At 39.6% G+C, this 26,011-nt stretch overlaps 1 protein-coding gene across 1 annotated transcript in view; it reads left to right on the top strand.

The window, feature by feature from the left end:
- The window catches only part of CUBN (cubilin), a 238,602-nt gene that overhangs the window by 82,656 nt on the left and 129,935 nt on the right, over nt 1–26,011 (top strand). The window contains exons 28-29 of the mRNA XM_074324816.1: nt 854–1,004; nt 20,653–20,834. Of these exons, the coding sequence (XP_074180917.1) occupies nt 854–1,004; nt 20,653–20,834 (333 nt within the window). The remainder of the gene's footprint in view (nt 1–853; nt 1,005–20,652; nt 20,835–26,011) is intronic.

Here is a 26,011-nt window from a genome sequence, read left to right as displayed (position 1 = left end):
GGAGGATAAATTGGTATAAAGTTTCTGGTAAGAAAGTGAATAATATACATGAAGAGCCAAAAAAGATTATACTCTTTGATTCATTTCCCTCATAGGAATCTTTCCTGGGAAAAATTAAAAATATCAAACAAATATTTATGTTGGCAAAAAAAATTGAAAATATCCTAAATGAACCACAGAAATATAATGTAAATTGTGTATTGGTAACATCTTATACCACCATTAAAAATATTTAAAGGGACTATTTAGTGACGTGTTTAGTAAAACAGGGAACACAATGAAATGTATAGCCCAAATTTACACACACACGCTTATACACCTACACACAGATGTACATACACATATACAAATGAACACACATGGGCAAGAAAAAGTTCTGGTATTAACAAAACATTACCAGTGACTATCTTCAGTGGGATTAATTTTTGTATTTTTCTTTTTCATAGCTTTCTTTATCGTTAGTATTTCTTTTAAAAAATATATATCTTATAATGATAATGCTGTTTATTGAACATCTCTTATATGTTATCCATATATGAACATACCTCATTCGGCCTACTATTTCCTTATTCTGGGCCTAGACTATACTTTGGAGGAAATTTGCTAGGCTGACATAAAACCAAACAATATCTGGATTTCCAGATGATTGGGCTTGAGAATCATCCCTAAAAAGGTATGTAATGTTCTACTTTGATTTCTTATGTTAAATGTCCTGGACTCAACACACCTGAGTAGGTTTAACCTTAACTTTTGAACCAAGGAACAGCTTTTGCTGCATGAGTAGACCTTGCTTTTGCCAGCTGACAGACCATGGGAAGCAGCTTTTCATTGGGAAGTTTCTCTTGGATTTCAGCTCTATGACGGCCCACGGAGGATAGGACGCTACTGTGGAACAGACATGCCGCCTTCGGGGACTACCACAAGCTCCATTCTTCAAGTGCTATTCTATACCGATGGGACCGGGCACGGCGAGAAAGGATTCCAGATGCAGTGGTCCATTCACGGTAAGCCCTGCACCCATCCCAGTCACATTCGGTTGTTGCTATTTGACCAAGAATCATCTCCTTCCCGATTCTGCTATTTGGAAACAATGCCATCAACAAACAATGGAAGGTGGGTAGTAATCTGCTGCTAGGTCTTTGAAACTTTACTCAGACCCTGGTGGCTCTCAGAGAATTAAATCTTGTTAGGGTTAAGAGGAAGTGAGGTCAAAGTGAACAAGTGACTGCTTAAGCAGATGCAGTGGTAAACTGCCTAAGCGAAAGGAGGGAGCGGAAGGAAGTTTCTAGGGGTGAAGACCTGTACTGGGATGTGGCAAATTGCAAGGTGGGATGGGGGCGTTTCAGGGGGAGTGGAATAGAGTACGATTTAGGGCTCACCCTGCCATTAAGTAGAGAAGGAATGACATGGATGGAAGGGAAATAATGAGAGTGAATCAGAGAAAGGGAAGGGCAAGGATTGGGCTGCGAGGGGCACAGGAGCAGAGAACTTAAGCTAGTGATACACTAAGGCAGGGCCACATGCTGTGCCCACACAGGCAGGGGCACTTCAGAGCCCACCTGTGAACAGGTGGTTCAGAAAGCAGGTAAGATAATCATTTCTCTGACGATGAATATTCATTTTAATGGGAGTTCTAAAACTTCTAGACTGACCTCACATGGCCCAGTCTAATGGGAGAGGGTACCAAAACAGTGGTTCTCTACACATGCTCCTCGCAAAGCAGCCTCAGGGTCCCCCGGAACTCATTAGAAATACAAATTCTCGGGGCCCCATCCCAGACCTACAGAATCACAGATTTGGAAGGGGGGCCCAATAATCTGTGTCTTAACTGGTCTCCCCGGTGGTTAAAGTGTGAGAATCACTCTCCTAGAGTGATCTAGACCTGAAAAATATATCCTTGTGAATATTACAGTAGAAGTTCTCAACCAAGGTCTTAGGGCTCACTGGTCTGTTTCAATGAGTTGGAAAGAGAAAGAATTGCAATGTCATACCAGGAACCACACACAGACCTCTAAGCTGTGGCCCCGCTGTCAAAATCATAGGTGAGCACAAGGGGAGGGCATGAGTGTGTGTCCTGGTTGACCCTTGAAGGTTATAAACATCATAGTACATTTATTGTAGGAATCTCAGTGCTATACATAGCTGAATAGCCCTGTTGTATATTTAAGAGTGTCAGATGTTCTGAGATTATGAACTAGAGACCGAGTGTGTTTCTGTTAAAATATAAGAATGTGGTTTTCAGTGTTTAAAAATATTCAGTGGTTATCCACAGAGATATTTACAGCTTCCAATACAGATTATGAATTCCCAAAGTAAATGAACTATGATGATTAAGTTTGTGGAGGTTCTCAACTGTCCTCTTCATCAAGTAGACAGACTTGACCTTGGAATGTCAATTTATTGATCTAATAAATGAAGGAACTGGATTGATTCAGCTCTGTAATACAGTCCATCTCTAGTATTCTGTAATTTAGAAATGCTGTGATTCTAAGGAAACTGTGAAAAGACCAAGAAGAAACAGGAAAATCTTGGGAAATGCCCCAGATTTTCAAGAGCTAGAGGTATTTTCCGGAGCCGTGTTTCTTAGACTTTCATGTGCATATGAATCACTGGGGAGCTTGTTAACATGCAGGTTGTGGTACAGGGGGCCTGAGGTGGGGCCCACGAATCTGTGTTTCTACAAAGCTCCCAGATGATGCTCATGGTGCTACTCTGTAGACAACACTTTATAATTTTTTTCTATCAGTTCCATTTGAAATCTGTCTTCATTTGGGAGAATCAAAGACACTCTCTGTCTATTCTCTTTTCCTGTTTACTATTTCAAAACTTTCTCCCAATTGCTGAACATTTGCTAAGCTTGAAACGTTATGCAACAACACTTTGCCAGTTATGACCAGAACTGGGGGGGGGGGGGGACATTAACTCCGTGATGCCCACTACATATAAATTATACATGGGAAGAACCTTCTGGAAGGGGGTGGTAAGTGTCTTAGATCTGTGCAAAATTAACTATCATATACTATAGTTATGTAGTACTACAAGTATGTAGAGTTTATACTCTGTGTCTGACCTAGGTCTTTTTTAATTTTTTTTGAGGTTAGATTCTTAAAATATGAGAAAATACAGTGCTTTAATTATGATAATGTGAATGAGATCCCTGAAATAATCTTAATTTTAGTAACTATCACATGAATTAAGATCTTTATATATTCTAGAATTTGTGCTTTATACAATACATACATTGTTATTTCATTAATACTTCAAAAAATCTGTTATGCAGGAACAATATTCTCATCTGTAAAACAAGGATATTTATAGTACCCAAATCATTGGTTGTTATTAGGATAATAAAATAATATAGAGAGTGCTTAGAATAGTACATTACTCAAAGTAAGCTTCGTAAAAAAACATTAGCTATTATTTGTAATAGTTATAAAATATCATTTCATGGTGTGCATGTCCCAAAATGTATTCAATTAGAAAACCTTTAGTGAGATAAGGATCTAGGTAATAATCATCAATGGATGCTCAACTTTTTGAACAAACATAGGATGGTGATTAGATAGACAACACCTGAACCCATTAATTAATGTTAACATTGAAAATTAGGACAATTAGATCTTTAACTTGATTTGATAATCTGAGAAGAGAGGCCAACAGAATAGATGAGGGTCAGGGAAGAGATTCCAATAGCACAGGTTCCCCTACTTCTTATCCACTGGAGGTAAACTGAAGACATAAGTCCAATTTCTCAGTTATCCATAGCTCATTGCACAGATATTAAGGAACAATCTTGGGCCAGGTACTGAGCAAGGGCTGAGGACACCGTGTGACTCCTATTAGCAGGCCTGCTACCTACTGTCTTAGAGCCTACAGGCGATTGGGAGAACTGGCCATCAAGCTAACAGCACACAAGTAAATATAAACGATAAGTGCTACACAGCACACAAAAGGGGATTTGACCTGGACAGCAGGTCAGAGAAGTCCTGCTTGAAAATGAGCCCTTTAAACTGAAATGTAAGAATACACACGAGTTGCGTGGACAAATAGGAGAAGGAAAAGGATTCCATATAGAAAAAGGCCCTGTGGAGGGAGCCTGCGGGGTGAGGGACCCCAAAGTCAGGAGTGGCAGAGTGGCTGGAGGTCAGAATCAGGGGAAGCTGTGCTGAGCTAAGCATGGCCAGAGCGTCAGGTCACATGCAGTTAGGGACGCGGGCAGGGAGGGAGCTACACTTTTTCTTACAAGTAAATCTGTCTCACATTTCAGAGAAATGACTTTTGAGTAGGATCTTGAAGGAGGGAAACAACATGGCATCTTGTAAGATTCAGAATATAAAATAAATTACAAATGAAAAAATACAAAATGAATAAATACAAAATCAACGTAAAACTTAAGTCTCAATTTTCAAGTGTACTAGTAATATTCTTGACTGTGTGTCTGTGTGTGCCCACGAATATGTGCACATGCGTGCGATTCAAAAGACTCTCTCTGCACAACGTCTCCCAATCTCAATCTCAGAATCAGGTTCAAGGGCCAAGGCCCAGGGCACCCAAGCTGACACATTGTGTCCTGAGCATTGCCGCTGAGGAAGAATCCCCACGCACTTCATTCGTTTTGCCAATTCATAAATAAACCCATTTACAAAATGTGCCTCTTTGTTGACTATACAAATCTTCTGTTTTCTTGGAGAAAACGCATCTACAATCAGGCTTTATTTGTGGGCCCATTTTTAAAGTGGAGCTGCAGACATGAGATTAAACCACACTGCCCAGCCTTTATGCCGGCCATCAAAGCCAGTCCCACCCTGGAAAAAAAGAAATGGCCACAGTTGCACTGCCTGGCTGAACTGTTCACAGCATTGAGTGCTGACAGCATTGTCCAGAGGCTGCATTCAGTCTCGGGGGCCTCCGTCTGGGTTGCTGAAGGGAATATAGAACTTTCTGCAGGCGGTGGATATAGGGGCCTCCTGGCCAGCTGTGTACACCCCTCGCCTCTCATGCTCGTCTCTCTCCGAGGCCCGCCTTCACTGGACAATGGAATCCAGCAGACAAACAAGGTCAAGGAGCTTTGTGAGTGAAAGAGTGACATTTGCGAAGGGAGAGAACCCCCTCAGCTGGGAATAGCAGAGGAAGGGCTAAGTGGCATGTGATCAGGAGCTGATGTCACCCTGGAGTTTCACAAAGGAAAGTTCGGCCTTTTCTTTGGGGAGATAGATGACATCAGCCTCTCGGATGGGGGCTGGTTTCATTTTATCTTTTTTTTTTTTTAAGCTATTAATGAGATTTCTTAAGCCTGAAGGTTTTCAGAAATTGGCTTGGGAGAACATTTAAAAATAATTTTATCAAGACCTTCCTTGGCTGACTGGGTTTGAGCATAAGCCAGTGCCTTCTCAACTACCTGGGGACATGTAACACTGTAGCAAAGGGCTTTTAAAAATGTATATTTTTAGAGTCCTGGCAAAGAACCTCCATGAGGTCAGCGAATGTTTCTCTTAAACCTTCCCTCTGGTTCTCTTTTCCTCACTTGGACTTTTCAATAGTCTTCGTTTATTATTGGTCTTTCAGGGGAAATCCTTCTAATTTGTAATCTCTACTCCTTTTGGGATTTATAGTGTGTGTGCTGGGGTTTCTGGGAGGTTCACCCTTTGAGGACAAAGGTTTTGTCCTTTGTAATTCATTGTCCTTTTTCCTTGTATGTGAATGCTAGGTAATCACCCTTAAGGTGTGAGGTGAATTACGGGGCCCTATGAGGAGATCTCCCGGCCTACCCTCCAAACAACAGACAGTTTGCAAGCGTGCATCATATCATAGTAATTTACACATAGTGTCTGCAAGCAGGCATTTGCTGAGAACATGCTTTTCGTTCAGTCATTTGTCCAACCAGCATATATTGATTCACTAACCAGGTTCTGGGCTAGGTTTTTAGAATACAGAGTTTATTAGTTTGCTCAGGCGGCCATAACAAAATACCTCAGATTGGGTGGCTTAAACAGCAGAAATTTACTTTCTCCCAGTTCTGGAGGCTGGAAGTCCAGATCAAGGTATCACAGGTTTGGTTTTCCCTGAGGCCTCTTTGGTTGGCTTGCAGATGGTAGCTCTCTTGTTGTGTCCTCACATGGCCTTTTCTGTGTAAGTGTGTGTCCCAGTGTCTCTTCCTGTGTCCAAGTTTCATCCTCATATATGGACACCAATCCGATTGGATTAGGGCCCACCCTAGGGGCCTCATTTAGATTTAATCACCTCTATAATAGCCCTATGTCTAAATAGTGACATTCTGAGGTACTGGGGTTAGGGTTTCCATATATGAATTTTGAGAGAGATACAATTCAGCCCATAGCAGAGGAGAGAGTATCTTTGACTTCAGGGAGTTCGTCATTTAGTCAGGGAAACAGACAGATAAACCAGATGTAGAAATAAGTGCATAATCCACGATGCTGTGGGGGCACAGAGGACATCTAGGACAGCCTGAGGGAGTCCAAGAGGCACTTCAGGCAGCTGAATACTTGAGCTGAATTTTAATGGATGAGCAAGAATTGACCAGTCAGACAAATATCCTGAGAAGGGAAGACATGTCTAAGTAGAAGTAGGGAGGCTTACATCAGCTAGAGCATATATCAACCCCAAGGGAGGGAAAACTAGTTTTGGGGAGGGTGAAAAAAATCTTAAGCTTCATGTATAAAGTGCACACATATATATAATACATAGCATAAAATATATATACATATACGTATGTATATATTTATGGTATATCTGTGATATTAAAATTTCATGGGGGAGAATTTTGGAAAAAGTATCTAAAAAGGCTTCTTAGAGAGGCAATAATGAACCAAAAATTGTTGAGAAACACTGAGCTAAAGGGAGTCATAGAAGCTGAGGCAGGGCAGGTTGTCAGAGACCAATTGCTAAGAACCACTGCAAGAACATGGATATTATTTCTTGTCTGTCCTGAGCCTTGCTTCCGCACGGTGCAAACATTCACAGCTATACGAAGGTATGATGTTCACAATGAAAGTGATTTTATGAATTGTGGTTTGCAAAGATCCCAGGGCATGCTCACAAGGGCGGGGGGAAGTGAATCACCCCGTCTGGTCCTCATCTCAGACAGAGACCTTTTTCTCTTCTGGTGATGAATTACTTTCATAGTGTCACTTCCTGCTACGTGCTGATATAATGTCACAGAGAGAAATGGTAAAACACCTGTCCCCATTGGCCTCTAAAGTAACCTCTTTTATCATCAAGAATGTGTCCTCATTTCAGTAAGTCTGTAGGCAATCTCTTGGTATAGACAAATGGACATAGACTCCTGGGATAGCTTTATTGTGTAGTGTTTTGTTATATCACATAGTGTTTATTGCTTTATTACATAGTGTGATAAAGGATAAAGAAGTCCTGTTCAGTTTGGGTACAAATTTATATAAAATAGAAACTTTTAAGAAACAGTTTAAGTTAAACCTTATTTCCCTACATGCTAGCTAGGCTTTCTTTCACATACACAGATGCTATATCCTGTCCTGCTCTTCTAGCCCCTTCAGCCTGTCCGGTATTTTGAACTTTCATCTTGGTGATACTCTTAGCAAAATTCTAAGCCTGGAAAATGGAAATGAATACGGTCTCAGTGTAGGACCATAGCACCGACTTCTGCGTGATGATACTCTGTCTGATTTTTATTTATGGCGAATTCTCACATGTCTGCTTTACAAAGAAGTTCTCAATAGATGACGCTACTGTTTAAAAATCTGTTCATAAATTCACTCACCTTTGTAAAATTGGGATAATAATTTACTAAGAAAATCATGTAGCCTTTTTTACCTTGGCTCCGGAACCTTCCCAGCAAGGTCCCAATAATCAGAGGCGTATGCAGACATTTCACAATGAGTGGAAAAGCTACGAGATGGTGGCATTATCTGCCTCCTTGACGACGGCAGAAAATACACATACACACAGTTGACCTTCGTTTAATGTTGGTTTCGAGCCTTGTAACCAGTAACGGCCTTTAGGAGTCCCAATTCCCATGTCATTTGAAAAAAAAAAAAAATGGAGTTCTGTTTCCATTGCTTCTCTTTGAAACAGTTATAAAGAAAAAAATAACCCTCAAACAACCATGACCTTCCCAAATCATATGTTGCATAATTTGTAATCGCCCTTGAGATTTGGGCAAAGAAAGGCCTTTCTTGAATCTTCTGTTTGTGTTCTGGTTCCCTAGCAACAACATCCCTCCTGATAGATATTGCGCATAGTTTCCAGGGGATTCCACACTTTTTCGTACAACATGAAAAAACAAACCACACATTTTCTTTCATAGTTTCAAATTTTGTAGCAGCCAGAAATGACTAAACCTGCACAGAACAAACATGATGTTCAGTGTAAAACATTAATTTTTGTCCCCAGAGGTTTCTCTTTTTGAGTATTTACTTAAATATTGCCATATTTATCTCTAACATTACATATCCAAGGACTTGTTTTACCTGTATGCCACTGTGTGCTCAGAGGAAATAATGCAAGCCTTCCGTGGCACTGATAGTAATTACATTCTAGAAGATGTAATAGAATTTTATATTCTCCATATAAGTAATGACATTAATTTACTGTGTCCCTGATATTTTCCCCTTCTGGTTATACTTACAGACTCATCACAAGCTAAAAAATATTGATTTTACTACCTATATGTAATTTTTAATTTATTTTAAAACATTAATTATGATGAAAATAAACCGTGTTGCCATGTAAGGAGTGAATGAAGATGTTTTAAGTGCTTAGTGCATTGATTTAATTGACATCTTGTTTATTATTACTGGACCAAGTAATTATTTAAAAAATGTTAATGTCATTTGAAAATCACATTATCATTTTAAAAATGTTGATGTCATTTTAAAAATGGCACTTGATGTTATCATTTAAAAAACATGACACTTGATGTTATTATTTTAAAAAATGATACCATATGCCAGGCCCTTCGGTTAGTGCTTTGAAAATATTATCTCATGTCTCCTCCCAATAATTCTCTGCAATAAGCATCCCCATCCCCATATATGGATAAGAAAACTGAAGAAGGAATATTAGAGAAGTTAAGTAACTTCCTCAAACTCACAAGTCCAGTAAGAGATGGAATCATGACACAAAACCAAGTGTGTGGTGCCTGAGCTTTAATAGCTTCACTCTGTCTAAAACAAGTAATTTTTCTCTGCAACTTTTCATTGCAAAAACACATTATATGATATTGTAAGGCAGAGAAGGTTAGAGCTCATAGTAGGTAATTTTGTAAATAAATTCCCACGAGGAAAATTGATGTTTCAAAATGAACGTATGCAGTTTTTTTTTTTCCCCAAGTAAATATTGTTCTGGTTCCAAGATATCCCCTCTAAACTACACAATTCATTCTTTCTTCAAGTTCAAGTAGCAGTAATGGGGGGAAGCACATCACTTCGCAAATGGCTCGTTCAAAATAGTTGATGTTTGAGCTCCAGCACAGTATCTGCTTTGTTACTTAGTTACACAGTGCTCTTCTTTTGGAGTGGCTGTGTGTCATTGATGGAATCATAGGCTTCTGAGCTGGGACACACCGCAGGGATCACCAAATCTGTTACCACGTTTAGTTACGCAAACTAGTGTACAAGAGGAGTTATAATAAGGTGAAGAGTGAAAGGGTAACGATCCCCCAAATAGACTGGTTTGACCCGAGGTAATCAATGAAGGATGGAGTAGAGCACTTGAGGATTTGATTCGTTTAGTAGCCCAGCCAGAGAGTTTTGCCTCCTCTGAGCTGAGGACTTTGGCTGGCTGGATGCCTGCAGCATTTTCCCTGCCAGGGGCTGTACCCCCTGGTGCTATAATCACAGAAAACCATCTCATGGCTCAGGCTTGGAGGGTCAGCAGACATCACGACCATCGACCATTGGCATGGTATGGGGCTGCTCACGTGTGTCCATTTGTGATGTGGGGAACCCTCGCTGTGAAGGAAAGGTGGAGAGTGGGGAAAAGACAAGCGAAGGAACTTGGGGTGGGGTGGAGGGGAGGGGAGGAAGGACTGATGAGCTTTTCCTTGCAAGAGTGCCATGTACCAAAATAATTAAATTGAAAGAAAGCAGGCTTAGAATGAAAATTTTTAAATAGAAATATGGGTATTGAAAGTTGGAAATTGCATAAAGAAAACACATTTCCTTGTTTTTGCCTGTGTTCGGGGCATTTCATAAAGTAGCTTTTGGCATGACTACTTAGATTAGGGGGAATTAGTCCAGTTGCCTTGGTCTCATTTCATTTCCTTGGAAGATATTTTTATACTACTTTCATATCTTTTGTTCTGAAATCTTCAATATTTCAAACATGTCTGAGTGAGATTGATTGATTGATTTCTCCTAAATTGTAAGCAAAGAGTTTCTACTGGGAATTTGTAATTTGGTGGGAATGAGTAGACTGGGAGGTCAAGATACAGCTAATCAAAATGAAAAGATGACAAGATTTGCTATACTTTTCTGGATCAAAATGAAAGATTTTTATCCTTTCATATACAGGAAATTAAAGTTTATCTTACCGTACGTGAAAAATACTAAAATATGGCTACACTGGGTTCACTCCTCTTTAATGGTGTATTCATGCAAAATACTTTGATAGTCAGGTTCAGCACATCACAGAGGATAAGATAGCTATGATAAGCTTAACTTTGAATATTCATATGACAACTTATATAGCAATTTCAAAGTCATTTTATAACTATGGACAGCATTGATTTTTTTGAGCTCCTTGTATCTATTTTCCAAGTCATTAACTTCATGTTGTGACCTTATTCTCCCCCCGCCCTTTTCTGTCCCTATCATTGAAAATAGATAACTCTACTCCATATCTATGGCTGTATGGAAATCAGTCCGACAAAATGATTATCAGAAAGTCTGGGACTGGGATGAAGTCCTTATGGAAGATGAAACCTTCTAAACCCTTGCTAACTCCTCAATGCTAAAAATCATTACCGTCAGTTCTTTTTTCTTCTTCTTTTTAACATAAAATTTACCATTTTAGCCACTTTTTACTTTTTATTTATTTTTATTTTTATTATTGGAGAAGGGGAACAGGACTTTATTGGGGAACAGTGTGTACTTCCAGGACTTTTTTTTTTTTTCCAAGTCAGTTATTGTCCTTTCAATCTTAGTTGTGGAAGGTGCAGCTCAATTCCAGGTCCAGTTGCCGTTACTAGTTGCAGGGGGCACAGCCCACCATTTCTTGCGGGAGTTGAACCGGCACCCTTGTGGTTGAGAGGACGCGCTCCAACAAACTGAGCCATCTGGGAGCTCAGCGGCAGCTCAGCTCAAGGTGCCATGTTCAATCTTAGTTTCAGAGGGCGCTGCCCACCATCCTTGCAGGACTCAAGGAGTTGGCAACCTTGTGGTTGAGAGCCCACTGGCCCATGTGGGAATCGAACCGGCAGCCTTTGGAGTTAGGAGCATGGAGCCCCAACCGCCTGAGCCACCGGGCCGGCCCCCACCGTTAGTTCTTGAGTTTGCATATTTCCTCCTAATGTGATACCTAACCCTCAGTTTGTCTCTAGTTTTCTCAACAGTAGACTTTGCTGGGTCTGAACATTTGTACCCCTGAAAATTCACGTATTGAAACCTAACTCCTAAGGTGATGGTGTTAGGAAGTGGGGTGTTGGGAGGTGATTAGGTCATGATGGTGGAACCCTTCTCACTGGGATCAGTGCCCCTAATGGAAGAGGTGCCAGAGAGCTCCGTTACCCCCTCGTATCATGTGAGGTCTGTGACCCAGAGGGACCCTCATCTACCCCCAAAACAAACAAACAAAGAAACAAACAAACAATAAATTTCTCTTGTTTTAAGCCACCCAATTTGCGGTCTTTTGTTAAAACAGCCTGAACACACTAAAACGACCATCTGTCTTATCTTTGACCAAACATCATCTAAACCCAATGTGATGAATGGATGGTAATCAGTACAAGAGGGAGTAAGGGGAGCTTAGGGACCCCCCCACTCCTTCAGATGTTACCCTCAGAGTTGCTATCATTTTTTGCCTGCCTTCGAGTTTGGCTACCTCGTTTTTCAGGAAAAGAATGGCAGTATATTAGTTTCCTAGGACTTATATAACAAGATACCTTAAAATGGGTAGCTTAAAACAACAGAAATGTATTCTTTCACAGTTCTGGAGGCTGAAAGTCCCAAAATGCAGGTGTCAGCAGGGACATCCCTCCAAGGGTTCTAGGGAAGAATCCGTCCTTACTTCTAGCTTCTGTTGGTTGCTACAAACCTTGGCTTTCCTTGACTTACAGATCTGTAACTAATCTATGTCTCCATCTTCATATGGGCTTCTTCCCTTTGTGTCTCTGTGTCCAAATTTCCCTCTCCTTATAAGGACACCAATTGTACTGCATGTCAGTCCCACTCTGTCCCAGTATGACCTCCTCTTAACTTGATAGCATCTGCAAAGACCCTCATTCAAAACAAGTCACATTCACAGGCTTCTGGTGGATATGATTTCAACCCAATACAGGAATTTCTGCGCAGCTTTTGACAACTTTCTCCTCTCCTGGAGTCACCATGTTTTGTCTTCTTTCTTCTTCCTTTTTCTTCAGGAGAAGTTCATGTTCCTTAGTCTTTTCATCCCTTGATTTTTCTTCTCTGATTTCACCTCATGATCGCTCCAGCTGTGTCTCTGTCCTCACGGAATAACTGCTAACCCACAAAATCCTCCAGAAACTTCATCTGCAAATCCTTACAATCAGATGATTCCTGGGGCTCCCTCCTTGGCCGTGTCTTCAGAGAGGACAAGTGCTCGAGTGCTCTAATTGTAGTTTTCTCTCTTTGTGGGATAGCTACCTGTCATTTGCCTTTCGCCTCTGTCCCCGGAGAGTGGCATACACTTTTAGACTGTTAGGGAATTAACTGGTAAAATGAAACCAGGAATTGTTGACTTTTAGTGATTCTCATACCTGCCACAGTCACCTTTGGACAGCTTTGACCATTTTAAGGATCTCACATTCCTTTCCACCTCCACCGCCCTCCCCAACCTGAAAGTTTCTGTTCAACATCCCCTTAATTTAGTCATTTGCATATCTCATAGCTCTGTCAGAATTGAGTCCTGTGTGCTCTAGAAAATATTTCAGCTTTGCCTTTGGTTGGATCTTCCCCCAATTCTTGGCTCTTAGTTGCTATTTCGCATCATACCTGCCCTACCAGAAGAGTCCTTGGTAGCTTGTCCCTGTGACCCCACGCCCTCACATATGCTGCCTTTTGGAGGGCGATCAGGCTAACCAGTGAAATAATAGAACAATTAGTAAAGTATAACGCAATCATTTTCATGAAGCATGTGAGCACCATCATTCATAATGTTCAAAATATATCCTTTTACTGCACTTCGGCTTTTCAAGTTGTTTTTAATATTGACAGCTAATTTCTCAGGCATTTTCCTCTAAAATTAGAGGATAAGGACATGAAGATGTCCTCTTTGGGGCTGTTCTCCGTTCCTGTTCTTCCAGCCGTGGTGGGCCAGGTCAGTTCCAAGCTAGCAGCTCTCCTGGTGCTATCGGTTTGTGGAACATAGTTTCAGGAAAATGAAACGCCAAGTGTAAAGAGCTGACTGCATTGGAGCAATCGTAGGCACATACAGAATGTGCCTTTAAAACTCAGTGCCCCTGATTCCATTTAGCTGTTTCATTGCCAGTTTGCTTTTATTAAAGCTTTTTCGTTTAAAAACAACAACCCAAAACCTTGAAGACAGAACGTATATAGATCATGCTTAATATAAAAATTATTTTTTAAATTCCTTGCTTGTTTTAGACCAGAGTAAAACTGTTAGCTGAATCCTTCTGTGAGAAAGATTTAAAATATCTTCATAAGTAAACAGGTTTAGCAACAGCTTGTAAGTCTTCCTTGTTATGAGTTCAGTAGATCAACATGCTTCCTGCTGATAAGGTAAGCTCTTCCTCTCAGCTCATGACCGGGAGTTTGGAGGAAAATAGAATCAAATAGATGATGAGTTACCAGTGCTAAAAGTTTGGTAAAGATTAATTAAAACAGAACAGCATAGGATTCTCTTCAGGACATTATTTTATTCCAGTTTGTCTGATGTCTAATGATGTTACGATATTAGATTTTGTCAGATTTGCCTCAAATTAAATGAAAAAGATTTTTGCTTTATTTATGTATTTCAGGTTGCCATGGTGATGTTTTGTCCTCAGTAGATGGACAGAACAGTAATGAGGGCAGTGTTTAGCGCTGCCATTCCAGTGCCTTAGGGCTGGAGTGCCCAGCAAGGCATGGAGAGAACATAGAACTGGGGCGGTGGGGGGGCAGGGGGCGCCCAGATCTGCTGTTCACTATGTGAGCTGCAAGTCCAGCAGCTTTCTTGAGCCCCACTTTGCTTATCCCTAAAATGGGCCTGACATGCTCCTTCTTACATACCTCATTGAGTAGTTGTGAATTTCAAATAAGGTAATGTGCTTATTAAAAACACTATGAAAACCTGTGAACTGCCATACAGATATGAATTATCCTTATTGTAGCTTAATGAACAATTGATTTCTTACCTCTCATCAGCTTTTCATGATGGCTCTTCAGCTGCTATGGTAATTCCTTTTCCAGCTCCAAATTTTTCTCTAATCTCATCCTATGTTTAGATAAACTCTTGTTAAATTACAACATACAGAATATATGCAATGGTTATCATATGCAAGACACTTGGCTAAAAACCTTACTTTGGTTATTTCATTTAATCTGTGTAACAACCCTATGAGGTTAAATACTTTCTGTTACAGATGAAGAAATTCAGGATTAGAAAGTTTAAATTAGTTATCCAAGAAGTAACCCAGCCAGGGTTAGAATCTGTTTTGTCTTATGTCACAGCCTATGCTTTATTTGATATGTTAGTATATTTCCAAAAGTTTTGCAACCCAACATGTAAATTCTGCAACTCTGAAATCAGGTCATCTCCTCCATGAAATTCTCCTCTTTCCAATTGGATGCAAAGAGCTGCTATCTCTATTTCTTCTAAATGTGTGTCCTTCAAAACTCTTTATCATCACTCTATTGCCCACTCCTTAGTTAATGTTTTCATCATGTAATCATTGTCTTTATGTAGACCCCTGAAATTCTTTCCTAAGTCATTGTCCTCCATTTTAAATTACTGAAGCCCAGTTATAGAAAATGTCTCTATTTCTTTTATGTTTTATTATTCATTCAACCAGACAGGTACCATGAAGATGAAGAGGATATTGGGAGTCTAAATGTCACCTCCTATTTTATTTCCTGATAGCTATCGGTTGATATAACCTCTTTCATCTCCAGCCTTGCCTGTCCTCCATCTTTCTTTCCTACTTCTCTGACTCCCTGGTCACCCAACATCACAGACAGCACTGACAATGACATGACTATTTTAAAGTTATTGAACAGCCTGCAAAACTGTGTGTTTTCTCAGTAGTTTCACTTGTTTTAATATTTGCAGATGTGTCTGTACCATTTTCTTACTCTAAATGAAATATAGACCCCTGAGATTTTCTAGAAGCCTTGTTGTTCCCATCTCCAAAATGGTGAGATAGATTTATAAACAGATTTTCTTCTGTGACTCCTTCAGGAAAAACTGCATTTTAACAAGAGATTGTCAATCTTAAACCCCACACAAAGGGAAATTGTGCAGTGAACAAAACATTTTCTCCTGTTCCTGGCCATCCAGAAATTTAAATTTAATAGGACAGTAAAATTCGGATACTTGTTTATGTAGAAAGGTTTCAATATTAGACATCAGCAGCACTGACAACAACTACATAGGTAAAGCAGCTTACCAAACATGTTTTTTGAATTCCACAATCTTTATTCAAAGTAAAATAAAAACAAATCTTGTCTCTACCACAGGAGGTATAGAGATAGTAAATCAAGTAAAATGAACAACTTTGCTGCCCAACAGGAACAAGAAATTGTTGATGAGGCAGAATTACATTGTTTAGCTTATGATTCATTTCAGCATTTAGAACACATTTCTCTTCTTCAGAATTATACACAGTAGGATTTTTGGATTATCTTGGTATTTCTTTTGACTGACAATGGGATAGTATGTCTTGATATAGGTTCTAAACCGCTTTCCTATATTGTAACTGACGCCCTTTGCTGCAGCTAATTAAGTGGAAAACAATGCATACATACAATTCAAAAGATTCACAGTATACATTTTTATTATAAAAAAGCTACTTATTATGAATTATAATTGTTTGCTTTCATTTATAGTTTAAAAAGTTCAGCTCTTGGTGTGAATGTATAGTTTTTTATTTTTATCCACAATTCTACAATTCCAAATTCATGTTCTAATATTTCACTGTTGGCCTAATGATAGCTTGAATTTATGAAACAAGGCATCTAATAATTTATTACATATTTAACTTTTTTTATTAATAGAAATTTTCCTAATTTTGTTGTGAATATGTTTTCCTTTGTCACTAAAAAACAGCATAGGAAAAACAGACATTATTTGTTTTTTTCAGTTTTTCAAATATATATTTTGACATATTTTCTTTTGCCTGATACCAAGTACGCATTTGTCACATTATCCCAAAGTCTAGGAAAAAGTGATGCTACCCAAGACAGGAAGTGATAACTGGCTCAACCCTAATCAAAATCTCTCATCTGTGGACCGGAAATTTGTACCAAAAAAGAATCATGCTAACTTTGTACCGCCAAAACTAACAAATTTAAAGGTGTCTTATAGCAACTCAACATGATAATTTATTCTTCTTTGTAACCTACCACCAATTAACATGTAAAGGATAAAACATTTCAATGGTTGTGTTTTTTTCAAATCAAAACTTATTGACATTACTCTTTGCAAACTGAAGGAAAGCACAAAGAATTTAATGATTTGCAGGAGGGCATGAGGTAATGGTACTTTTTATGTCAAAAAATGGATTTTTAAAAAACAGACATTAAATACACCTGGCTACTACAGAATGGTTTGCACTACGTGTGGCATATGCTCAACAAATATTTATTGAATAAATGAATGAATGGGAATTGGAAGTTAATTTTTATCTCTTTCAAAATTTAGAAATTCAAAGATGGAATTAAATTTCTACCATAATTATCAAAATTAACTTTATTTTCCAGTACTTTATAGGTTTTTACCATAAAACATCACTAAAATAATTTATACTATTCTCATTTGATGTGAACTTTTAAATCAAAGTTCTTACCTTCTGATATGTTAAACTTCAAAGGTAGTGAGATCATGAAGGAGAAAAAGAAAGTTTCGAAGAGTTTTCAAGCTCCAACAGTTTTTCTCTCCTTCTCACAACCACACAATATTTTTCACCAAAAGGGTGTCATTTTTAATAATATTGGGATTTCTCCTTGGAAGACACACATAAGTGCTGTTGATGAGAAGAGAACATCACTTACCTAAAAGTAAAATTTTGCTGTTTCCATAAACCTTGTTTATGTTTGTTTAAAATCTTAGATGAAGTACACTGTGGGTGTTAAGAGCTGTAAGTGGGTAAATAAAATAAGTACTGTAATTTTTCAAAGCATCACTAAGTGCCAAGAATCTGATACTATCATTCCAGTTTTACAGTGACTAGTTAGTTAAAGGGTATTAGCATCCTGTTATTTGCAAAAGAATTTACAAGGAAACCTAAAACAATTGGAAAAGACAATGGAAAAATGTTGTGCAGATTTTTAGATGAATCAACTATGGTTAAAAAAAAAAAGAGTTAGATTGTCTGGTGAACTGAAGCTGAATAAAAATGAAGAGAAGAAATATCCAAGCTTCCATTTCCTTGTTCTCTTTTATTAGTTGGCCACAGAGTATTTTTCTCCAAAGATTTTTTTCCATTGGATTATTTAATTTGATACAACTAATCTCAAGAACCATAAAAGCTGAAGATGAAGGTTTAAAAACTTGGGGTAACAGAATGCTTTGTTTATCTATAACGTATTTTAAAATTATCCTAACATAGAGCACCTTTTACTAAAATACATTGCACAATCTTAGAGAGCATCATTTGATGGAATACTCTGTGTCTGGTGCTCCCTGGATGTGTGCAGTGGTACTGAGGATATATACAATCTGTGCTGATTTTGGCTTCAGGAATATTTTCCATGTGTTGTTATGGTGAGAAAAATATTTTCTAATTTTTCATGGTACTTATGTTTTTTTAACATTCACCACAGTCTATAAACAATGTGCGTACGTCTAATTTTAAACAGTTTTTTCACAGGGCTTTAACCAGAAATAAAAGGCCATAGGAAAGATACTGACTTGGGCAACAAATTTAAAGTCTGAAAACATGGAGACTTTCAAATGAAAGCAGGAAACTGGCAACTCTAGATGGTAGCATGTTGAGCTGGAATCGTATTTCTTTACTGCTTCAAGATTCTTCTTAGAGTTCTCCACAGCTCTTTTTAGTTAAGTGGAGATTATGTATAGAGAGGTTTTGTTTGTTTGTTTTTGTTTGTTTGTTTGAACTTCTGAAAAACTTTTTTCTAGCTCATCATACAGGATAGATTTGCATAAGGTGGATAGTAGACATAACCTCAACTTTAGTGTCTTGCGTTTTAAGTTACAGCGGTTGAATTGAATAATGTGAAAATGCACATGTATTCATAATGGAGTTAGGAGGCACTATCATTTTTAAACATGAGAAGCCTTGATGCAGAATAAAAGTAGGTGCTTGGAACAATTTACCAACCAATAAAGAATATTCTGAAAAAATAGAAAAGAAGGCCCAGATATGTTAGCAGAGCAAACAACGTTTTTTGTTTTTTATCACCAACAATTGCTATTGGAAAATAAGATAAACTCTCTCTTTTTTTTTCCTAATTTTGTCTTTAAAATTTGAGCCTTCCTCAAATTTTCCTTCTTCCATAAAGTTTCTCTCCCTCTGCATTCTGAAATTTCTGTCTGAGTTCCTATAGACTGTGAATCTGTAGAATGTAAGAATTAAGTCCTGTGGCGTGGCCAGGTGACCTGTACTGATGCCCTGACTCCACCCCTTACACGCCAGGTAACCCGGGCAAGTCGCTTCATCTCTGTTTACACTGATTTGCTCCTTTGAAAAATGTAGATAATCACACTACCTGTGTCACGTGGTTACTCTTAGTATTCAAATACGAAATACTTGTGAAACACATCTAAGCACTCAGTGGTAACAGTTTTTTGAAATGTGCCACATGTTGCAGCATTTCCTTATTTGTGGTAATGATTTGCCTTAATCACTTTCTGGGGCATGATATATAAACATTCATAAAGCATATGTTGTGGTATTTTCTATGCTTGTGTTTTACATATCTGGTTTTTGTTTATTTGTTTATTTGGTGTTCTGATGTAAGTTCCCTTGGTCAGGGCCTACATCATGTACTTTTAAAAAATTTTTTTATTAATAGATTTTATTTTGTAGAGCAGTTTTAGGTTTACAGAAAAATTGAGCACATAGTACAGAGATTTTTCGATATGCTCCTTGCCCCCAGTGCCCCTGTTTTTAACATCTTCCATATCGCCACACACCACATCATTTACTTTTTAATATACTATTTTTCAGTACAGTCTTAGGTCCACAGCAAAATTGAATGGAAAGTAGAATTGCCATATATCCGGTCCCCACACATGCACAGCCTCCCCCATTATCATCACCCCCACCCCCAGACTGGGATATTTGTTACAATTGATGGACCTACATTGACATGTCATATCACCCAGAGTCCATGGTTTACAGTAGGGTTCACTCTTGGTGTTGTACATTTTATGGGTTTTGACAAATTTATAATGACATATAGTCACCAGTATAGTATCATACAGAGTATTTTCACTGCCCTAAAAATCTTCTGTGCCCTCCTAGTCATCCCTCTCTCCCTCAATCCCCTGGCAACCACTGGTCTTTACACTGTCTCCATAGTTTTGCCTTTTCCAGAATGCCATCGAGTTGGAATCATGCAGTATGTAGCCTTTTCAGACCGGTTTCTTTCCCATGTTAGTATGCATATACGTTTCCTCCATGTCTGCTGTAGCTTGATAGCTCGTTTGTTTTCGGTGTTGAATAATATTCCATTGTTTGGATAAACCCCAGTGTATTTATCCATTCACCTACATCTTGATTGCTTCCAAGTTTTGGCAATTCTGAGTAAAACTGCTATAAACATCTGTATACAGGTTTTTGTGTGGACATATACATGTTTTTATTTCCTACAGTTTCTCGTACAAAGGTGAGGAATTTTAGCACTTAGAATTCTAGATCTTAGGTCTGAAAGGACTTAGAAATAATGTATTAAATACACGGAAACTGAAGATGGAGAGACATGGTGCTCACTGTCTAACACTGCTCACACAGTCCAGTGTACCCCTTACTATGAAATTCTTACCTAAATAATGAGAAAAATCTAAAATATTTTGAAGACATCACCAAAGGGTTGATGTGATAAGAATAAGGACTGAGAATTATTGCACCAAATGATATAATCAATATATTTCTGTAAAAAGAATAAATTTAATAAGTTGTAGCCACAAATTTTTCCTCATTGTTTTATAACTGCTTAATTCTAACTTCATTCTAACTTTACGGTTTCTCTCCTAAATTAGGCATGTGCGTTTTCAATTATCTTTGGTTCGTTGGATTTTTGAATTTTCCTCTGTGGCTGATGCCCACTTTGGACTGACTGAGCCTCGCTGTTTTAACAGGTTGTGGTGCGGAATTGTCTGGGGCCACCGGCTCCTTCAGCAGCCCCGGATACCCTAACCCGTACCCCCCCAACAAAGAGTGTATCTGGTACATTCGCACAGCCCCTGGGAGCAGCGTTCAGCTCACCATCCACGACTTTGATGTGGAGTATCACGAAAGCTGCAAGTTTGACGTCCTGGAGGTAGGAATTTAGATTGCTTTTCAGCACGTTCCAAAATTTGGGGTAGGCCTGGAAATCATTCTGCAAAAATCCCTCAGTTCTTTCCTGTGTTCAGAGCACTGTTCTCTTCCTAGACATTTTGATCAGTATCAGCCCTTCATGGGTGACATTTACAGACAAATGGATTGACGTCTCAGTTTGGGTTTCTCCACAAGCAGTGCCTGAAGGATTCAGTGGGAGGCCGTTTAACCAGGAGGTGATGTGGGAAGCAGGTGCCAGAGAGGGTGCAGGAGGAAGAGCCTCTGAGTGGAGCCGCTGTGGGCAATGTGGGCTTAATCCTGCTGGGACCCTCTGAGGGCCCTTGAGGACTGCACCCCAGAATCATCCCTTTAAGAACAGCAGGCTGATGCATTGGTTCCCCCAGCTCTGGTCCCTACTGATGGAGGATTGTGCTGGGGATTGGTAACTACCCACACTTCCAGTCTGCAGAAGCTCCCTTGAGCAAGGCAATGGGGAGACAGAGTGTAGACAAAAGGTGGGCACTGGGACAGGTCGTGGCAGTAAGCAGAGGAAGTGCCCACCGCAGCTGCAGCCTGAGGGGGTCCGCATGGTGCCAGGCACGAAATGCATCTGCTGCAGAAAGCTTTAAACAACATGGTCACTTAGTGTGAGGCGTGTGAAGATAAGACTACTGCAACACTGCTGCAAAGGGTTTGTCTCAGATAAATAAGATGGCCTTGGAGGACCTATTGTAATCAGCTTTTTACTGCAGGAATCTGGTCATCAGGATGTATATACCACGTTTTCCTGAAAATAAGACCTAGCTGGACCATCAGCTCTAATGCGTCTTTTGGAGCAAAAATTAATATAAGACCTGGTATTATATTATATTATATTATATTATATTATATTATATTATATTATACCAGATATTATATTATATTATATTATATTATATTATACCTGGTCTTATATTAAAATAAGACTGGTCCTATATTTTATTAAAATAAGACCAGGTCTTATATTACTTTTTGGTCCAAAAGATGCATTAGAGCTGAGAGCTGATGGTCTGGCTAGGACTTATTTTCAGGGAAACACGGTTTTATATATATATATATATATATATATATATATATATATATATATATACACACACACACACACACATATATATGTATATACATATATATATATATATATAACAAAATACATTATATATAATATGTGTAATATGTATACTGGACTCCATTAAACTTTGCATATAGGTCAAAGTTCAGGATATATATATGTATATATACATATATATATATATATATATATATATATATATATATATATCCTGAACTTTGGCCTATTTGCAAAGTTTAATGGAGTCCAGTACACAAAAAACTCCTATCACCTCAGCAATAGGGACTGTTATAGCACATTATGACAAGGGTTCTATTATCTAGTAGAACTTAAACTCCATGAGGGATTAATATTTGTGGGTTTTTTGGTTTTGTTTGTTTGTTTTGTTTTGTTTTACTGCTATACCCCTAGGGCCACAGAGTACTTGGCAAAACAGTAAGCACTCAATTTGTATTTACGGAATGAATGAAAGCATCCAAATCTCTGACTGACACGCCATAATAACAACACATTTCAAGTGATTTATAAAGGGATTTTGACATCCATTTTCCCATTTGAATGTTCAATAATCCTGTGAGGTAAAGGAGAGTGCAGATTTTGTCCCCATTTTACCATTGTCAAAACAGAGACTCAAACAGATTAGTGCGTTTTTCAGGGACCACAAAGATAGTGAAGAGAAGAGCTATGCAGTGAATGCACCCACCACTCAACACGCCACGTACTACTCGTAAGCCAGTACAAGAAGGTAGAGTGAGCAGTGCACGAGATATCAAAATGAGGGACATGTACTTTATAGGGAACTTGAACACTTAGGAACTTTACTTAACTACAAAGTGCGTTCTTTCCTTGAAAAGAAATGGGGTTCTCAAATCATGCCCTCACTGAGTGGATGCAGGCACTAGGAAATGTGTTCAGCAGCTCAAGTCTCTAAAGGAGAATAATGCTGCAGTAAGTGAAATCAGAGACAGAGCTGGTGAGTACTTGGGTTACAACCCATAGCCTCATCTTCACGTAAGTGCTGCTGCCAAGTCAGGACTCCATCTCCGAAGAGGAGCAGTTTTTAAGGGGGAGAGAACAGAAGGGCAACCAAAATTCACACTCACAGTACCGAGCGGGAAGAACACTCAAATGTGGAATGTTCCAACGGTCTCTCTCGCTAGCAAGGATGTTTCACAGTTGCATAAAAGCACTTGACACTCACTCACAAAGGGCTGGCAGAAGTCTTTTCCACAGTAATGTGAAATGTTCCTACCCCTTCATTTTTATATTCCAAAGGGCATGTGACCGTGCCCACTTGGCAAATGTAAATGGGTTCATTGTGCTTTGGGTTGTGTCACACCCTTTACTGAGAAAGCAAGGACAGGGGCTGTTCCCGACAAACAGCCTTGGGGTCAGAGGGACAAAACAGGGTCTCCACCTGGCAATACTCAAGCAGGGTCCCGTGCCTGCACAGAAAGGCTGTGAGAAGAAGTTGGAGTCTGCTTGGGGCTCATTTTTATTAGGACAAGGTTGTCTCCCATGTCCTATTAAAATTAGGGTTTGGAGGAATATTTTGAGGCCCTTAAATGTTTTGGGAGACCTTTTTGCTTAAGGCTGAAATGCGTAATCCCCTTACTTTTTGTGCCAAAACCTTAGTTGACCTCTCTGCATAGCCTCCAGTCAGGTGGAAAGTGCTGTAATAAATTTGCGCTAAGGACGATCAAAGGAGTTTTTTCCATCCTTCATGCCATAGATGCTGATAACGTGTTAGCAAGAGGTTTTAAAATCCGTTACCCCGATGGGTGTGTGGCCTAGAAACATTACTGACTTTCTTATCCGTTCTCAGCCTGCACATTGTCCTTTCCTGTTCTCTGCACAGCCAGGTAGGACTTCAGTGTCACCAGGTATTGGGCTTATCTGGACTTCACCAAATGTAACCAGGAGCCAATATTTTTGTCCCTCAAAAATCCGTATCCAGAAAGTAGCCAGCTGCATTAAAGCAACAACCGTTTGGTTACTCATAACCCTGGAATGCTGACTTGATTATAACAATAAATGGAACTAACAGAGCAGAAAGAAATGTTCAAAACAGATTTAAACCATAGGCTTTGAAATGTTTTATATCCTAAGAATTTGTGAAAAACACATTTTTTAATCACTGATCATCAGACCGATTCTCTTTCCCCTAAAGTTTAGTCATACGCTGTAGTCGAATGAACCACACCCTGAAATTCTTTCCATCTTTTTCCCCTTTTGTAGAGTCATGTGCTAACTATTGGTTTTATTCGTGGAAGCCAAAAGTGCCATTCTATTGTGTTGGTCATGGAAATTAAAACTGGCTGGTTTTACTTCAGCCTCTGAGAAAAAGAGCCCGAACTGGCATAAAACAGAAAAGGAAATCCACTCCTCAGTGTAATAAACCTAGACAATTGCTTGGTGTGGCCCGTTAGCTCCCTCTGATCTCTTGGCGATGGTCTTTCTGCGAATCCAGCCCAGTAAGAGGGGAAGCAGAAGTGGCAGTGTTTATTCTGGAGGCTTCTAGGCCCGCCGACTCATACCCATTATGTTTGTGATCTCAAGGGGACCCATGAGCAAGGAAAACAAAGAATATTTTGCCGACGTGCAAGTTTTCTTTGTCAGGACTAAACCCTTGTGCCCGAAGCCCTCTCCAAATACGGGCTGCTTATTGGGCTTGGATGATTCAGAGCCCAGGCTGTCAGCTTCACGCTCGGACGACTGTGCCCTGGGCCAGGGGGTAGGGAAATCTTCAAAATGGGAAAGGGCAGTAAACAAGAAGCGATCTTGTTTTTTTGCATTTGCATATGTGTACGTGTGAAGGGCCACACGGGGCTCTTCCTAAAGTCCAGCTTTGGATGGGACTTAGGGGGCCACACAAACATAGCTCTTCCTAATAAGCATGAAGCCGTCAGCCTGCTTCATTCCTTTGCAATTACAGGCCTTGTGCTCAGCCCTCTGTGGAACAGCAGTTTCATTCATTTTGGCCTTTCCCGCATGGCTGGGGAAATTAATCAGACAAAGAAATCATTATAGATTCGAATCACATACTCCTCCCCAAAAGTAAGCGTCTTGTTCTCACTCGCTCTCCCTAGAGAACACAGGAGCGTTTCCCGTCTCAGTCAGCAGCTGCCCCGAGGGTGGGCCAGGGCCAGGGCCTCTGAGGAATGGGGGGAAAGTAACCTGAGTTGGGAGAGCAGCACAGATGGGAGAGGTGGGAGGGCACTGCATACAAATCTCCCTGAGCGCTGCTTTCCTGCTTCTGATCCCAAGTATAGAATTATGAGCATATACATGTGGGGGAGGGGGAAGGACCCAGATACCAATCTGCCTGAAAACTGTTGCCCCAAGTGGTTTTTCTGCTACAAATTAAAGTCTGGCAAGACCTGAAGCTAGGGGCTCAGTATCTTATGTTTGATTCTTATTTTTCCCACATTCCCCCTGTCCCTACCCTGACCCTCCAACACATACACTGGGTAAGTAGAGTCCACTGGTGATTGAGAAACCTGTGTGTGATGTGTCCTGGAGGCCCAGCCTGGGCTAGACTTGCCTGCAAGAGGCTGGATGTGAGACCAAGAGATCACTTGTCGAGAGGAATGTGTGTGTCACTAGGGTATTGGATCCCAGTCAGATAGATGCTTGTAAATGGGAGGAGCCTAGGAGATTTGAGGGCAAGTGAGAAGGATCTAAGGGGAACCATCTTGGTGCTGGGGCAGAGTGCAGGGTGATTCCTGAGCAGAAGTCGGATGCCCCTGGTCATGTTCCTATGAGTGGGCATGCTGGGAGAGGAACAGAAGGGTCTGTAGGATTCCCTTCTCGAGGATACCACAGAACACAATGACAGAGGTTTTCACTCCCTCTGAAAAAGCAAAAATATTATATTAAATGTCTAATCTTATAAAATATTCCGATTGCAAAGTAGAAAATCCTAAAACTATTGCCAGAAGTTCAGTAACCTTCAACAAACTTGATCTTCACAAACAAAATGGCTTTATGCTAAACCTATTCCTATGTGCTTAGAAGAGTTAGAAAAACAGATTTGATGCTGTGTTATCTGCAATGCCTCTGCCAAAGAA

This window comes from Rhinolophus sinicus, linkage group LG02, assembly GCF_036562045.2.
Source record: "Rhinolophus sinicus isolate RSC01 linkage group LG02, ASM3656204v1, whole genome shotgun sequence".
In the NCBI taxonomy this organism is placed as follows: domain Eukaryota; kingdom Metazoa; phylum Chordata; class Mammalia; order Chiroptera; family Rhinolophidae; genus Rhinolophus; species Rhinolophus sinicus.
The sequence above is the reverse complement of the archived record's forward strand: the minus strand, read 5'-3'. Positions and strand labels throughout refer to the sequence as shown.